At 43.0% G+C, this 17608-nt stretch overlaps 1 protein-coding gene across 1 annotated transcript in view; it reads right to left on the bottom strand.

Annotated features, from left to right (window-relative positions):
* The window catches only part of LOC140520197 (uncharacterized), a 59398-nt gene that overhangs the window by 28344 nt on the left and 13446 nt on the right, over positions 1-17608 (bottom strand). Inside the window, 5 exon segments of the mRNA XM_072633996.1 lie at positions 3093-3188; positions 4554-4680; positions 11072-11190; positions 11708-11718; positions 11859-12255. Of these exon segments, the coding sequence (XP_072490097.1) occupies positions 3093-3188; positions 4554-4680; positions 11072-11190; positions 11708-11718; positions 11859-12255 (750 nt within the window).

The raw sequence follows: 17608 nt of genomic DNA, 5'->3' as shown, positions 1-17608 counted from the left end.
GACAACAGTATATAATAAACATAATTTTTATATGTACTGAAAAAACAAAAGTACAGGTGACTCAGTGGATTGCAATATTTGCTTTACTGCCAAGCTCTGCAACTGATTCTGGAATCTCTGAGATGTACCTGGATTCTTTCTCATTCTCATCCTGATTTGAATCTTTTTTCCCTAATTCTACTCTCCTTAAACTATTATTAATTTCACTCCTTGAATTCCCCTTTATTCCGTTGTATCCTGTTGGACCAGATGTATTTCCACTCCCAAACGCTCTCCTCTCCCTGGATTAGCTAAGACTAAGGTTCCTGATCACTTGCTTCTTCTCCACCATTTCCATGTGTCTATGACACACTGGCAGCTCCCTGACAGCAGGGACTGCACCTTTTCCCTTCCTAAAACGTGGTGAGGTACCTAGACAACTGGAGGTGCTTAATCCACGTTTATTGACTGACTTCCAGGGCCCATGACTGACACTAGGCCTCAGATTCTACCTCAATTTCCATATTCTGGTCTCTGTTTTATTTGGCAAATGCAATTTCTGGCCTCAGCCCCACCCTGATGGGACCAGACCAGGTCCACACTGAAGATTGCAGAGACTTCTTTCAAGGCTCCTGAAGTATGTTATACTATGTGAAACCTGGGAATTTCTATTTCCCACTTCAACAAACTGAGAGTGGCTGTCAAATGCAATAAATCTGCCCAAAAATTCTGCAAGAAGGGGCCAAAGATCGAGCCTTAGAGATCAAAGAAGGGACACAGGTAGATGATTTAGGTCAAGCATATCTTTGAATTAATTCTAAGTGAGTCAACAGCCTTTTCTAGTACTTAGCTGCTGCTAAATGGAAAGAGAGACAATCATAAAACTAGGCTGCCTGGGTACACTACAAACTTAGGGTATGTATTTTCAAGGTAGACCTCACTGTGGCAAGGGTATCCTTTGACATTTCCCTGACTCCCTTGGGGAACCAAGGTGGTGCACTGGAGAGAGTACTGGTCAGGAAGACTCAAGGTAAAATCCAGCCTAAGACCTTTACTAGCTTTGGGACCCTGGGCAAGTCACTTAGGGCTCCTGGCCTTGATTTCCTCATCTGTAAAAGGAGCCTGGGAAATCACTCCAGTATCTTTGCCAAGAAAACCCCAAATGGGAACATGACTCACAAATGAATGAAGGGACTGAAAACCACATACCTGGGTCCCTATCTCCTTTACCACAGGAGCTATTCCAATTCTTTTAATTTTTTCCCAACCGTCCCTTATTGCTTGCTCCCACTGTCTACCCCCCACTCACCTTCTCAGCAGAGAAATTTGCCTTCTATTTTTTCTTTGAAAACATTGGATACTTACCAAGAGCTATCTCATCCTCCTCATCTTCTATATATCAGATGAAATGATTCTCCTTCTGCTAGCTAAAGAAAACTTCTTTCCATGTGTAAATCAACTGATTTCAGGACATCATCTTCCTCAGTACGTTGCCCCTCCAGCATTCCCTTTTCTCTCTACTTTCCAGTCGCTCCCACTCTAATGACTCCTTCCCTACTGTTACAAACCATTTCCTTCTAATGCTCAAAACAAGATCACTTGATCCATTCAATCCCAGAGATATTTTTACAGTATCTTTCTTCCACTTCTTGGCTAAACAGCAGGAGGTGCCCAGGTCCAACTGGTGTCTCCAACTCCTTACTCTGAAATTCTCAGCAGTCTAGCTCCCAATTTCATTGTTCAACTGAAATTCCTCTCCAAAATTACCAAAATTACCAAAAATATCCACGTTGCTGAATCCACTGGTCATTTCTTCATCCTCATCTTTCTTTCCTTCTCTACAGCTTTTCACAAACAATCACCCTTCGTTTTCTCTCTCATTCTCTCTGGGATTTAGTGACACTAATCTCATTACTCCCCAAAGCAAACTCATTCTCTTTCCTCCAACCCTCCCATCTTCCTACTTTCCTGATGCTCTCCAATGCATCCTCCCATTACAGCAGGCTCATAAATGAGGTGTCATGCATTCCTCAGTGACTTTCACAAACACTTCAGACAGCCATATGCAGTCTGCTCCTAAGTCCTCTGATTCCACCCTGATAACATTTCTCCCATACAACCCCTTGTCTCCCAACCCTTCCAGTGTCTTGGTTCAGGTTCTGAACACCACACAACAGAGCTATTTCAAGAAGCTGATACTTCTTCCAGCTGTTCCAAGTCTCCCTCCACTCCAGTCATTCCATCACTCACAAAGATCATTTGCCTAATGTTCTTCACTGACTATATCACCACATCCTCAACAATCTCCTGGGGCTCCCTAGGAAAATGATCAAATATAAAATATGTTCTAAGGCTATTACTCACTCACCCTCTCGTTACATACCCCTCTCCTGTTCTTCTAAATTTTCTTTCCCTTCACATCCCCACCAAACATGCTATAATCCAGTGGTATGGGCCTCACTTCTGTTCTTTGAAGAGGACACTCTGTGTTCCAAAATTTGGGCTTTCCAAGCCATCTCCAGATGTAGAATGCCACCCTGGCTTCCCTGAAGCCCCAGCTAGAGCCTACCTCCCACAATAAGCCTTTCCAGTACATTCTCTCTCTCGATGAGATCGAATCTGTCTTGTTCATAACAGGTTTCTCCACGACTGTTGGCATGTTATCTGCCCACTCAGTCTGTGAACACCAGGAGAGCAAGGGATGTTCCTTGTATCTCTTTATGTTGCTTAAGAGAGGGTATGGCACATAACAGCAACTTTCTAAGTCTTCACTGATGAGAAAAATGCCTAAGAAAGAGACCATATTTAAAACCCTAACCCCCTTTTGCACTTTCAGGGAAGTTCCATGCCCCCAAATTCTGAACAATGCATTTTTTTTTTTGGATCACAGATTTTTCAGTAGGAGACAGCCTAACTGCATGGTATCTAACATCCTGATTTTACAGAAGGGGAAACTGAGAATCAGTGGGGTTCAGTGACTTGTGCACAGACTCACTGCTAAAAGTCTCTGAAAAAGAATCCCAATTCAGGTGTTCCTGCCCCCACATCTAACACTTGCTTTGCTACAACACCAAGAGACACAGCTCTCATGTGCCTGCTTTTTCCTCACTCACCTGGACAGCAGCTCCTCAGGTCTTCTTGTTCCAACATCAGTGATGCCTCCCTTTCCTCCAAATAAGAAACCAAACATTCTCTGGGAACTGGAAGTCCTGATAATGTGGAAAAAGGAATAAACATGGAGAAATACTTAGAATTTAGTTCTCTTTACGGAAAACAGTGTACATACAAAGCTACCCCACTTTGAAAATCAGTCCTTCTTGTTCACAAACCACTGGCTTATTCTTCCATTAATGGTTGTAATGCAAGTAACAAAAAAAGATGTGCCAGATCAGCACTGAGCTCCAGCAAATGAGAGCTTGATGGATCAGCTCGGGCTCTCCCTCCTCCTCAACTCCTCACTCCATGAAACCTATAAAAACCTGGTTACTGTTCATTCAGTGAGTCATTGCTCCTCTGCTGAGATTCTCCTTTTGGGGAACTAAATGAACCTTAGTTAGTCAAATTCTAACTCTTGGGTAGTCTCTAATTCCTGCCATTGATAGGGGCATGCAATCAAGGAGCACAAGGTGGTGACCAGAAGTGCTTAAGCCTGGTTTCCATAGCATTTATTATTGGGAACTTTGGTGAAAGGTGGGGGAGAATATCATGGAGCCAACGGGGAATCAGAAAATTTGATCCTGGTGCACCTTCCTCATAGAAGGGACACATTACAGAGTTCCCATTATCTACAAATTAGAGGCAGCTGGTAGCGCAGTGGAGAGAGGCCTTGGACTAGAGCGAGGAATGCCAGGGTTTAAATCGAGCCTCAGACAGTTACTGTGTGCCTCTGAAAAAGTAACTTAACCTCTGTTTGCTTCAGTTTTCTCAAATGCCAGATGTAGGTAACAGAATGAGCCAATAACGTAATATTGTAAAGAAAGGACATAACACAACAGCTGAGGAACAGCAGGTGAAGAGAAACGCTTATTCCCCTCTGTCCTTTTCCACCATCTGTACTGGGTAGTGGAGGCAATTTAAAGAAACATGAAGGACAAATGTGTGACACTAGGCATAACCAGAAACTAGGAGTTACAAATTGGTGCTTCTCGAAAAGAAGGACATCCTAAATACTTGGCCCATCCCAAAGAGGAAGAGGTTACAGAGAAAAGCAGGCTCAGCACTTTTCAGAGATTTGGCAGAGAAAATTAATGTCCAGGGAGAGGTTGGGCTAAAAAATCCATGGGATTAGTTCTACATCTGAGATGCTTCAACACTGACCTGATCTTAGACCTCAAGCTACTTAGAATTGCCATGAGACAGCTGCAGTAGCAACAACAGAACATATATGTTATCTTGACATATGTGCTGACCTTCTACAGGACAACCAGGCAGCAGAAGGACTGTGTCTCTTGGACACTGGAGATCAGCACATTTCCCATTCTAGTAATAGATAAAAGCTCCAAACTCAGCACACTGAGGAATGAAGATATTGCCTCTGGTAGCAGACTAAGAATGGCCAGGGGAAGTGTCCTTACCCAAGGAGAGTAGGTTGTGGGCATTCTCCAGCATGACTGCTTTGTAAAACTGCTTCTGAGGATGGTCTAAGAGGTCCCATTCCTCAGGGGTGAAGTCCACAGACACATCCTGGAATGTCACCAGCTCCTAAACCACCAAGAGTTGCAAAATTTAGACCTGGAAAAGACTCCAGAATTCAAGCAGTCTATATGCCTCATCAAGTGAGAAGAGGAAACTGAAGCAAAAAAACAGAATTTACCTAAAAGTCATAACCTTCTTGAGTAAGAGAGTAAAAACTGTAGTCATTAAGAGCTCAATGAAAACTTGAGAGAAATATTTGATATGATCAACTGGAATAAAACTGAGGAATGTCTTACTACGGAAGCTGGGACAAAGTGTGTCTTTTATCTGTAAGACTGAAAGACCAAAGGATGAGAGAGGAGTGAAATTTCTTCATCACAACTGATAAAAATAATATTTTATCAACAACATTCTGTCATGTGTGTGAGAAGCTGGCAAGTGGAGTATCTTCTGGAATGTGAGGGAGAGAATGTTTGATTAGAGAAAAGAGAGGGAAGAAGAAGAAAAACATCTAGTTAATTTCCTGAGACTCTGAAACAAAATCTTCTCTAGATAAAAGATGAAAAGGATTAATAAGATAGACTAATTACAATACAGACTGAACTGAAGGAGATGAGACTTTCCAGACAAGTGAAGGAGAATTCTCTGGGCTGCCCTTTGTATAATCTGTCATGGCCAAAACATCTTATTCCTTTCATTTATGATTGCTTTCATTTGTCAATAAGTTATTATTTCCTTATTAAAGTATTTAATTTTATAGTTGTTCATTTTTGTTGTCCCTTGTGTTCACAGCAGACCAAAAGGGCATCAGTATGTAAGAGTTAAAGTACAATTGTCTGACCATGGATGATCAGACTCATAGAGGCCAGAAGGCTCTACCACACTTTGGGAACAAATACTCCACATGAACCTTTGGGGTGGAGATGCCTCTCAATTTGCACATCTCACTATTCTTGTGAAATACTGCATTTTTGCCTTGCTAGCACAGCAAAGCATGCTCTTGGATGTTGATAAGCTATGATGGGTGGTCCTTTGCTACTGTCTCCCATGTCTATGGCTTCGTACTATGTCTTCTGACCATACTGAGTGCCTTCTTTGCATGTGTTCTCCATAAAACAGTCTTTCAGGCAAACGGATGTTGGCATTTGACCAACATGGCCAGTCCAACAGAGTTGTGCTCCCTGCTGTAGAATGTGAAGGACTGGCAATCTAACTTGAGAAAGGACCTCAGTGTTCAGTACTTTGCCAGGTACCTTCAGAGTCTCCCTAAGACAATTCAAATGGGATTCAAAAAAGATTCACAATTTCTCCATTTGCTGCAGTCAGTGGATGGTGTCATGCTGAATGGTGGACAGCCTCGATTTTCTTTTTCTACATTTTCTGAAAATTTATTTCCCTCTACTACATGTTACTTTTTAAATATTTGTTGTTTTTCAGACTTTAGAATTCCACATTCTATCCCGTTTTCCCTCCCCCCCAATTTAGGTAATAAGCAATAAGATACAGGTTGTACATATGCAATCATGTAAAACATTTCTGCACTAGTCATTTTGAACAAAAAGACTTGGGGAAAAAAAAACGTAAGAAAAATGGTGAGAAACAGCAAGCTCCAGTCTGAATGGCAAACAATATCAGGCCTTTCTCTGGAGACAGACAGTAGACTTTGGCATTAGTCCTTTGGGCATTTTCTTGGATCACAGCATTGCTGAGAAGAACTAAGTCACTCACACTTCTTCACTGAACCACACACATTGCTGTTAGTGTATACAATGTTCTCCTCATTCTGTTCACTTTCGGCTGCATCAGTTCAAATAAGTCTTTCTAGGTTTTTCTGAAATCATCCTCCTTGTCATTTCTTATAGCACAATAATATCCCATTACAATCCCATACTAGAGATTGTTTAGCCATGCTCAAATTGATGGCCATCGCTTAAATTTCCCACTCCTATGCAATATAAAAAAAGTAATTGAAAATATTTTTGGACAAATAAGTCCTTTCCTCATTATTTTGATGTCTTTGGTCTATAAACATAACAGTGGTATGGTATTATTGGATCAAAGGGTATGTATACTTTTATAGTCCTCTGAGCACTTCCAAATTGTTCTCCACAATAGTTGGATCAGTTCATAACTCCATCAACAAAACATTAGGGTCCCAGTTTTTCCACATCTCTTCAACCTCCATCATTTTCCATGTTCATCATATTAGTTAATCTGGTAAGTATGAGTTGGTGCCTCAGAGTTGTTTTAACTTAGCATGTAACTAATACAAATTTAGAGCATTTTCTTCATGATTAGATAGTTTGGATTGAATATTCTCAAAAGTGCCTGTTCATATTCTTTAATTACTTATCAACTGGAGAATAACGTATATTTTTACAAATTAGAATCAGTTCTCTATATATTTATGAAATGAAGCCTGTTATCAGAGATACTTTTTGAAAAAAATTCTCCAATTCTCTCCTTTCCTTATAATTTTTAATGCATTGGTTTTGTTTGTGCTAAAACTTTTTAATTATGTATGATCAAAATTATGGATTCTACATTTTGTATTGTTCTCTGGAACTTGTTTGCTCATAAATTCTTCCCTTATCCATGCACCCCATGGAACTTTCACAAAATATAACTGTGGACTAGGGCAGAAGATATTGCAAACATATGTAAAAAGGCAGAAATTACCAATATAGCCTTTCATTCTGTAATAAAATAAGAATGGAAATTGGCTCAAAGGCAACAAAAGATTCAAACCAAATGGAGATTTAACAATAATACTTATACATTTAATTCTATAGTAATGAAATGATGGGGTCAGCCAGGGGCAGAGTGAATAGAATGTTAGAAGTGGAGTCAGGAAGATGTGAGTTCAAATCCAGCTTCAGCCTCTTACTAGCTACGTGATCCTGGGCAGGGCATTTCATTCTCTTTGGCTCAGTTCCCTCATCTGAAAAATGAGCTGGAGAAATAAAAACCACTCCAGCATCACTGCCAAGAAAACCCCAGATGGGATCACAAGGACTTGGACGTGGCTGAACAACAGCAGTAATAACAACAACAAAATTATGGAGGTCACATTTCACAGCAGAAGAAAATAACAAAATTCATTTGGAAAAATAACCGAAATACAATAATATCATGGGGAATAATGGAAATAAGTAAGAACAGGGGAGGAAGAGACATCAAACTATATTAAACAGCACTGGTCATCAACACTCTGGTATTGGGGGAGAGAGGGAGTGAGGGAGTGTGAGAGAGAGAGAGAGAGAGAGAAAGAGAAAGAGAGAGAGGGAGGGAGGGAGAGACATCAAACTATAGTAAACAGCACTGATCCAGACTGTGTGGTACTGGGGGGAGAGAGGAAGAGAAAGAGTAAGAGAGAGAGAGAAAGAGAGAAAGAGAAAGAGAGAGAAATGAATGGAGCAGATCAAACAAGGGAGACTCAGAATCATCAGAACTAGTAACTCCATGTTTGGTAAAGTGAACAAAAGACTGATTAAGGAAAATTTCATATTTGCCTAAAAAAAAAAAACACTGCTTAGAAAAGCAAAAAGCAGTCAGGAAGGAAATTAGGATTAGACCAGCATCTCATACAATACTCTACAATACATTCTAAATGGATATTTTGTTGCTGTTCAGTTGCTTCAGTCATGTCTGACCCTCCATGGCCACATTTGACATTTTCTTGGTACAGACCTGATATCCTAAGAGGGTAAAATAGAAATTGAAAGAATCCACCAATCAACTCCTAAAAAAGATCCAAAATGAAAACTGCCAGGAATATTCTAGCTAAACTCCAGTGCTCCCAGTTCAAGGAAAGAAAGAGTACAATCAGCCAGAAAGAAGTAATTCAAATGGCATGGAACTACAGTCGGGCTAACACACAACTGAGGAACTTATACATTAAAAATAATCAGAGGGTGTGGAATAGAATATTCCCAGGATGGTGACCAAGAATCACATACCCAGAAAAACTGAATATAATTGTTCATGGCAAAAAAATGGACATTCAATAAATAGATGATATTCAAGCATTCCTAATGAAAAGACCAGACGTGAAGAAAAACTGGATCTTGAAATACAAGACCCAAGAGAAACATCAAAAGGTGAACAGAGCAAACAAAAGAGATTCAATAAGGTTAAAATGTTTATATTCCTACATTGGAAGATGAAGCCTGTAACTCTGAAGACCTTTAGGACTATTAGGGCAGTTAAGAGCATTAGAGTATTTGGAATTATACTAAACTCTATTTGGAATTATATGAAAAGGGGTACAAAAATGTGGATGCCCTTTGACCCAAGAATAACAATATGAAGCTGCTATTCACAAAAGGTTTTTGTCAACAGATAGAAAAGGAGCTACTCATACTCTTTCTGTGATGGCAAAGTATGGGAGATTGAGGAGATGCCCAATGATTGCAGAATGCCTTTCCAAGTTGTAGTATATGACTGCAGTGGAATACTACTATGTTACAGAACATGACAAGCAGGATTTCAGAAAAACCTAGAAATGCTGAAATGAACTGATGCAGAAGGAACTTAGTAGAAAGTAACAGCAATATTGTATGATGAACAACAGTGAATAACTTAGCTATTCTCAGCTATAAAATGAATTAAGACAATCTGAAAGGATTCATGATGAAAGATGCTCTCCCCCCTCCATAGAAAGAAGTGATTCAGAATATAGACTGAAACCACACTAGTTTTTACTTGCTTTCTTTTTAGTACAATTTTTTCCCATGAACTAATATGAAAATGCTTTACAAGATTGCATACTTAGAACCTATTTCTGATTGCTTACCACATGCAGGAGGAGTAAGAGGAAGGAGGCAGTGAGACAACTATGATCTTACAATTAAGAATAAAAACGTTTTTACATGTAATTGGGGAAAAATGAAGCATTGTTTTAAAAAAGACTAATAGCCAATGGCAGGTAGGTGACACAGTAGATAGAGTGCCAGGACTGGAGTCAGGAGGATCTGAGTTCAAATTTAGCTTCAGACACTTCCTAGCAATGTGACCCTGGGCAAGTCACTTCTCCCTGTTTGTCTCAGTTCCTCCTATGTAAAATGTGCTGGAGAAAGAAATGGGAAAACACTCCAGTATCTCTGCCCAGAAAACCCCAAAGTGTCACAAAGTGCCAGACAAGACTAAAACAACTGAAAAACAACAAATAGCCATTCCCCAATAGACAAATGGTTAAAGGATCTGAACAAAAAATTATCAGATACAACTGCCAAGAATTCCCAGCCACATGAAAAAATGCCCCAAAACACTAAGAAGAGAAAAGTAAACCACACCACGGAGAACTGATCTCACACTCTGCAAAACTGACAGCAATGACAACAGCACCCGCCAATGCTGGAGGAGCTGTGGGAAGCTGGGCACACAAACACACTGCGGATGGAGCTATGGAAAGGGAGAAGATCAGGGAGATCTGAGTTCAAATGCGACCTCAGACACTGACTAGTTATGTGACCCTGGTTGGGAACTCACTGAATCTGTTGGCCTCAGTTTCCTGAACTGTGAAATAAAGATAAGAAGACCAACTACACTATAGGGTTGTTGTGAAGATGGTCTAAAGGAGATTTGGGGGAGAAAAGAAGACACTTCACTGGGTCTTTGCCTTTGAGCCCTATGCCTCTTTGATAAGAACTGAGGGTCTCCTTTAGGACCTACTTTTCTCCCACTATAAAAGAAAACACCCAGAATTTTAAAGAGGTCCCCAAACTCAACCCCTTCTTATATCCTCTCCGACAAAACAAGTACTAGGCCCTTCATAAATGCAAATAAAGTAATAGCTCAAGAAGGTATTCTTTTCTTTGGCCTGGTCCAAACAACTCTGGGAAGGGCCTTTGAACATGGCAATGTGACCCAAAAGCCAACTTAACCTGTCTTCTTGGGCTGCCATATTTTCCAAAAACACAGGACCAGAGCACGCAGGAGGTCACAAACACCTCAGCCCCTGCTCACAGTATTTACTCCTGTCACCCCCCACTGCCTCCTCAGTGTGCCCTTGATGATGCCCAGCTACAAGACAGAGTGCACCAGACAGATTAACCATTTGTGCAGATCAGACCATGGAAGACAAGCAGAGCATCCTGTCTTCAAGGTCTGCCAACAAGAGCTTGGCCAAAGAGGCAAAGGGGAGGTGGGGAGTAGTCCTATGGGTATGTGGGGGAGGGATGCCAGGCAAGGATACAGGAACAAAGACAAGATCCCTACAGAAAGAGAGGAATGAGTGAAGAGGCCTGAGGAGGGCAGCCACTGGGGATGAGAGGTACTTAGTGATTGTGATGCCAATATGCCAGGGATGAATTCAAAGGACAGAGAACAGGATAGTGTTGTTACTACCATTTTCCATGTCCTGTCTATTTTTTAAAGGAACAATCCATAGGTAAGGATTGCGAGCCTCACAGACAATCCTCTTTGGGGGTCAAGTCTGTGGAAAGAGTGCACTCACCTGGGGTGGGGGTCTGCAGCTGCCAAGGGCCATTCCTTCTGGCTCCACTCTCAGGCTGGGCCAGGTTTTGGTCTTCTGCAGACTGAGCTTGAGAGACAGAGGGATCCCGGGGCAGGAGGCTGGAGTACAGGAAGTTACAGGGGGTGAGGCCCTGTCCTCAGGACAGAGAATAAAGCCTAGAGGTAGGGGTCCTGCTTGGAAAAGATGGTCCCACCATCTCCTACTACTATTCTTTCCCCTTCCTTTCCCACATTCTTATTCAGATAACAAGGGGCAGAAGATGCTTGGGATCCCACGTGGAACAAGAGCAGTCAATGGCTCCTGAATCAGAGATTTCCCTCTGATTGGGTCCAGGACATGAGTAGAAAGAACAATCCAGCTCCTGACCTTTCCCCCACCCCCACCTAGACACTGAACAAACCTTTCAATCCCCAGCCATGCTGGTCCCCACCCAGCCCAACCCTTCTTACTGGGTTACCCTGGAGTCATCCCAGGCCCCTTCTTCTTCACCTCAGGATCACCACAGGCAGCCTGCCACCCCTCAATCCCATCCCAAATCTTCCCACCATCCTTTCTTTTTCTCTATGAAAGTCAGTGTTGACCAGACCAAAGGGACAAATTAAAAAACAGTCTCACCCTCCTCTCTCAATCAGCCTTGTCTCTGAATGATACAAGGCCTGAGGGGCCCAGCTCTTGGAGGCAGATCCAGGCCTTCACGCGGGCGTTTCAGGGTCACTCAAGCCTTCCCCTTTTATTTCACTCAAGGCAGGATTCCTGGGTCCCTGACGGGGAGGTGTGAATTCTGTGAGAAGGTGACAGAGTCTTAAATCCGGGGGTTGAGGGGGCAGCCCCAGACTCTTGAGAAGCGATCGGGAGTCCGGAAAGGAGCAGGAGGAAGCTCGTCCAGGGACCAGGCTGGGGGGGAGCTAGACTCAGCACAGGGTCAGAGGGGGAGGTCTGGGAGGGGCTGGCTCCGACCCACCTGGCACCTGCACCCAGAGATGGCCGCCAGAAGGCAGAGATCTCGGGTCCAAGAGAAGACAGCGTGATCCGGGAGCGGAGGGAAGACAGCAGAAGGCAGAAGGATACCAGCTCCAGGGAAGAAGGAAGAGAGATCTCCGCACCAGTTCCGGTTTTCAGCCCGCCCACTCCGGGAGGCTCCGCCCAGCTCGGAGGCCCCGTTCCTCCAATCACACCCAGGCTCAGGCCCTCAGGACCCGCCCTCCTCCACCTGGACCATCCCTCTTCCGCCCTAGACTCCGCCCAGGCCTCCAAACTCCACCCCAGAGCTCCCGGTCCACGTGAGCCGCCCCTCCCCCACCCGCACCAGGCTGGGCGTCTCTGAGGGCTCCTCCTCCCCCATCCTCCTCCTGATTTCTTATTGGAGGAAAGATTCAGGACTTCAGGAGCTGGGAGCGGGAGAACCAGGCAGAGGCGAGCTGCGCAGTCCAGGGAAGCTGGGCATTCCCGGCCCAACCGGGCTGACTGAGGGCGGGGCTTGTGCACTGAATGCGGGCCGTCTGATGAGCACGTTGTCCTAGTCTGAATTAGAACGGGGCTCGTTTGGAGTCGGATCCCAGCAGGGTAATTGGGACGTTCGACCCGCTCAGGGCAGATCCACCTTCAGGTGAAGTAGACCTAAGGTTCGGCTTTGAAGGGCACGCGTTTAGGAGCTGGAAGAATAAGAATTCAGTGTAACCGGATCAGGATTACCCTTTGCTCCTCCCTGACTGTGACCAGCCTGGAGGGTCAAACGCATAAATTGATCAAGTGGGTGCTCTACCTAAGAGAATCGTCTGAATGGGTGTTATTTGACTGGCAATTTTGTTTCCTGTGTTCCCGTTGTAACATGGTTTATGCCGCTGCTGGGAGAGATGGTCTCTCAGAAGTGAAGCCTGCTGACCATCTGGCTAGGTCCACTGCAGTAGAATGGGATGGGCCTTCACATCTCAGCACCCCGCTATTGCCAAGACCTGAGGACTACCAGGTGCAGATGCACAGAGGGTGACGGGCTAGTGCCCTTCTGATATCTACTGTGCAGATATTTTACCCAAAATTCATCGGGAAATAGCCAAGGCGGGGCTGTATGGAAGTGTGCTTTTAGGTCTGAACCTTCACTAAGTCAACCACCAGTCAGGGCTGACCAGGAAAAACCCCGGCTTCTCTCATCAATGTCTTGTTAGACAAGATTAATGGAAAGGGAGTACACATCCATCTAAGTAGAAGATACATGTGATTGGTCAGTGAGTGGTAAATGTCGTTAGGATCCAGTGCACAGCTTCAGTCAGTATGCAGCTGACTGTAATTGGTAAATTCTATAGGTGACACTGGCTATTGTGGGAGGAAAGGAGATGATGGTTCCTGCTGGGGCAGGCTATGCCCTTGGGCTGGGCAGAAACTGCCTGACATAGTGTTTTGAGGCTAGGGAGAAATGTGATTTTTAAAGAGAAATGTGGTTTTAGAATTGGGGTCCAAGCACATGCACCCAAGCACCCAATCAGTGCCACTTGGTTATAGCTCTGTTGAGGTTTCAGGTGATGTGGGGACCCCAAAATACCAACACGCCAGGGAATGCTCAAATGAATTTGACACAAGCCTTTTTAAAGCCAAAGCAAAACACAGTTTATTAAAGATTTGCCATACTGGGTTGACTCTTAAAGGAGCCTAAGCATTTGTAACGATTATATTCACAAGCAGGCCAGATAGAATCTCAGCTAGACAGTCTGAGCTGGAGTGAATCTGAGTGCCTTCATGGAGGCAAGATGGAACTTAAATACAGAGAAAGACTCAGGAAAGAATCCAGGTGTCCCCAAGGAGTCTGGGGTCCCAGGGATGGTCTTGATAGGGCATGTCAGCCTGCAATGTAGATCAAACCCAGGGAGGATCCTGATGGGAGTGGTCCAGACAATCCACAATCCTGCCTGGGTGACTAGGACCTCAAAAGAATGCTACCTAAGTGGTTGGTAATAGGATCAAAGTAAAACAAGTAAGGGAAATCCTAGGAGCCCCCAAGGCCAGGCTTTCCAAGGTTCTTCAGACAATTGGAACCAAAACCCTCCTGGTCCAAGGGACACAGGCCTCAGCTTAGGCTTGTACCCCATCATTGCCCCCTCAAACAGATGGGACCCAAATTCTTTTGTGATAGGGGGTGAAGGTCTCAGCATCTAAAACTGCTTCCTGCTGCCAAGGCACATGGAGCTGTCCCTGCCTCTCTGGGTCCTGTTCAAGGGGTCAGACTTCAGAACCTGGGCAGTGCCAGGTCCAGTGGGCTGGAGACCTTGGATTTAGTCTCAGGTTGAGCTGTCATCTGGAAGTTGATGGCTCAGACCTGGAGGAGATAAACCTGGCAAGGGGGTTAAGCAAACAAAGACCAAACAGGCACCGAAGGATTATAGCCAGTAGAGGAATAAGAGTAGGGGCAAGTATAGAAAGAAGCCAGGATTCACATGAAGAAGATGATTTGGGGGCACTAAGTTACTTTGGTCTGAGTTTAGGTGCCCCAAGGATCACAATGGTTACACATTAAGCTCCCATTTCAGAGGGGTGACTTTAAGAGATCAATAAGAGTACTGAACTAGAAGGAGCTGTGGCATTGTGCCTTAACTTAGGAGTAAAATTTAGAAAGGGGAAACCTACTGGGAGAGTAGGGGACAGGATGCAGCCAAAGGTGCAAGTAGGAAATGCTCCCTCAGAACAATTGGTACAAGTGGCTGATATAAAGTTCCTGAGACACTTTTAAGCAAGTGTTGAGATAGAAAGAGTAGCCCATAGATGGGTGGCCAACATAAAAGGAATACTAACTACTGTTGGTGGAGTTGTGAACCGATCCAACCCTTCCGAACAATAATTTGAAACTATTTCCCAAGGCAACCAACCTGTGCATACCCTTTGTTCTAGCAATATCACTACTAGGTCTGTATTCCAAAGAGATCACAAAAAAGGGAAAAGGACATACATGTGTCAAAATCTTTACAGCAACCCTTTTTATGGTTGGCAAAATATTGGAAATTTAGGTGTCCATCAACAGGGGAATGCATGAAAAACCTGTGGTGTATGAATGTAGTGGAATACAATTACAATAAGAAATGATGAACAGTCAGATTTCAGAAAAACCTGAAAGACTTGTAGAAACTGATACAAAGTGAAATGAGCAGAACCACGAAAATACACAATGTCAGCAAAATTGTGTGATTTCCAACTATGAATGTCAGCTCTTCTCAGCCACATAGTGATCAGCACAGTGATCTAAGGCAATTACAAAGGACTCCACAAGGAAAATCCTGTTTGCAACCAGATAAAGAACTGATGGACTCTGAGTGCAGATCCAAGAATACTTCTTTCACTTATTTTATTCTTTTTCTTTTTGTATTTTTCCCCTTTGACCTGTTCCTTCTTTCACAACTGTGATTAATATGGAAATGTGTTACATGATAGCACATGTATAACCAATATCAAATGGTTTCCCATTTTAGGAAGAGGGGAAGGCATGAAGAAGAGAGAGAAATGTGGAACTCAAAATCTTGTAAAACAGAATGCTGAAAATAGTCTGGATGTATAATTGGGGGAAAATACTATTAAATTATTAATATTGATATTAATTAATATAATATTGATATTAGAATAATTTTAAATACATACACACATATATCTATCTCTATTTATATGTGTATGTATATGTGTATATACACACACATATTGTATATATACACATACATATACATATATACATATACATATATACACACTCAAATATACTTTTCCCTATCTCTGTTCCCCAACCTGATCTTACCCAAAACTTTATAAGACTGCCAACAAGACCTCATAGATCCCACTCACAATGTGGGTCACGTTGCCCAGGAGGAGAGACTGTCTCTATTGTCCTCTGTGGAACCCTGAGACGTACTTTTATGTAGAGAGTGTCACACTATTGAGTGGATAAATAAACCACAGTTTACTGCCTGTCTGTAACCTATGCTCCTTTATTCTGGCTGTCCCTAGCAAGGACCCTGAGGAAATTCTACCAACAAGGTGGTCCTGTGTTCTGAGGGGATAAATGAAGTTTACTAAGGAATGACAGAAAAAGGAATGTAATTTTTATTGTAGGCCTATAGGGAACTCTCCAGGTAAGGGAATCGCTGGATGAATACTAAAGTGTAAGGCTCTGTATCACGGCACTGGTCCCCTATTGAGCATATGGCTAGAAGAGGACATTGTGAGGCAATGTCCGTACTAAAGTAGGGAGCCATAGCCAGGGCAATCAACCGGGCCTCTTTGCCTACAATCCTTACTCTTAACTGTCTCCATGAAGTTCTAGCATTGGGTCTACCCCACAGTTGGAAGATGGAGATGGGGAGATTTCTCAATGGAATCAGTTTTACTGCATGGTGTACTTGGCAGGTTGATGATCTGAGGTTTGAATGTAAGACTCAAAATGTTGCCCTTCTTTTGAATTTACAAAATCGGTGACAGGAATTTCCATGAAGAATCACATAGAGGTAGAGAGAAGGAAATTCCCGTCTGTGGGTATTATGGCTGGGTCTGAGACGTCAATCCCAGGGAATGTAAGGGACACTGATACACGCACAAACTATCTCAAACACCTTTCTAGGGAAGGAAGCTTTGTTCTATAAAGTAGTACAAGAATTTGGGGTGTCTAGCTCTAGATGATGGGATGCTGGACTGGGTAATGGATGGTCAACTGATGGAAAACCATTTGACTGCTGGAGCCTCAGCCCTCTACCCCCATTTCAGCCTCCTGCTGTGATGGTACCTTCAGAGTTAAGACTCCTTCTTCCTAATTCTGCTGCTTCCTGCACTCTTCCTCCTTCCTTCCTCCTTATTTGGTAATTTAGAAAAGGTTTTCATTTTACTTGACCAGTGGACAAAAGGGCAGTTCCTTCCAGGCCTCTAAAAGTATCTATATATCAAATGAAATACAAGGTCAGGACGTGAGTGTCTCTGGTCCTTCAACTGGAGCAGACATCTGACCATAGAAGTACCCATGTGCCTGGAACAAGGAAGGTGCTTAATAAATGTTTATGAACAAACTGATTGATTAAAATGGAATGGTTTCTTTAGGTCTCTAGGATAAAATACAAAGCACTCTGTCATTTAAAGCCTTCACCATCAAGCTCAGCAAACCTTTCCAGACAAATTACATAATACACTCCTTTATTTCTTCTACAATCCAAATTAAAGTGTTGCCTTACTCTCCATCACAAATGATATTTCACTTCCTGTCTCCACACTTTTGCCCAGGCTGTACCCTATTCCTGAATAACACTCTGCACACCTCTGCCTCTGAGAATGCATATTATTCTTTAAAGCTGAGCTCAAGGGCCTCCTCTTAGAGGAAATCTGTTTTCTCTGGCTGCTCATGGTTCATTTTACATATCAGCTGAGATTACCTTTCTTTGGACGTTCCCATGGCTTCATTCCATGTAAGAAAACACTTACATGTAAGAAAATTCATGCAAAGAAATTCAATGTAAGCAAATCCTTGTACTTCATGCAGCCCTACTCGTGGGACTGGGTCCA

Source organism: Notamacropus eugenii, chromosome 1 (genome assembly GCF_028372415.1).
Source record: "Notamacropus eugenii isolate mMacEug1 chromosome 1, mMacEug1.pri_v2, whole genome shotgun sequence".
Taxonomy (NCBI): domain Eukaryota; kingdom Metazoa; phylum Chordata; class Mammalia; order Diprotodontia; family Macropodidae; genus Notamacropus; species Notamacropus eugenii.
Note: the sequence above shows the minus strand (reverse complement) of the source record. Positions and strands in the feature narration are given on the sequence as shown.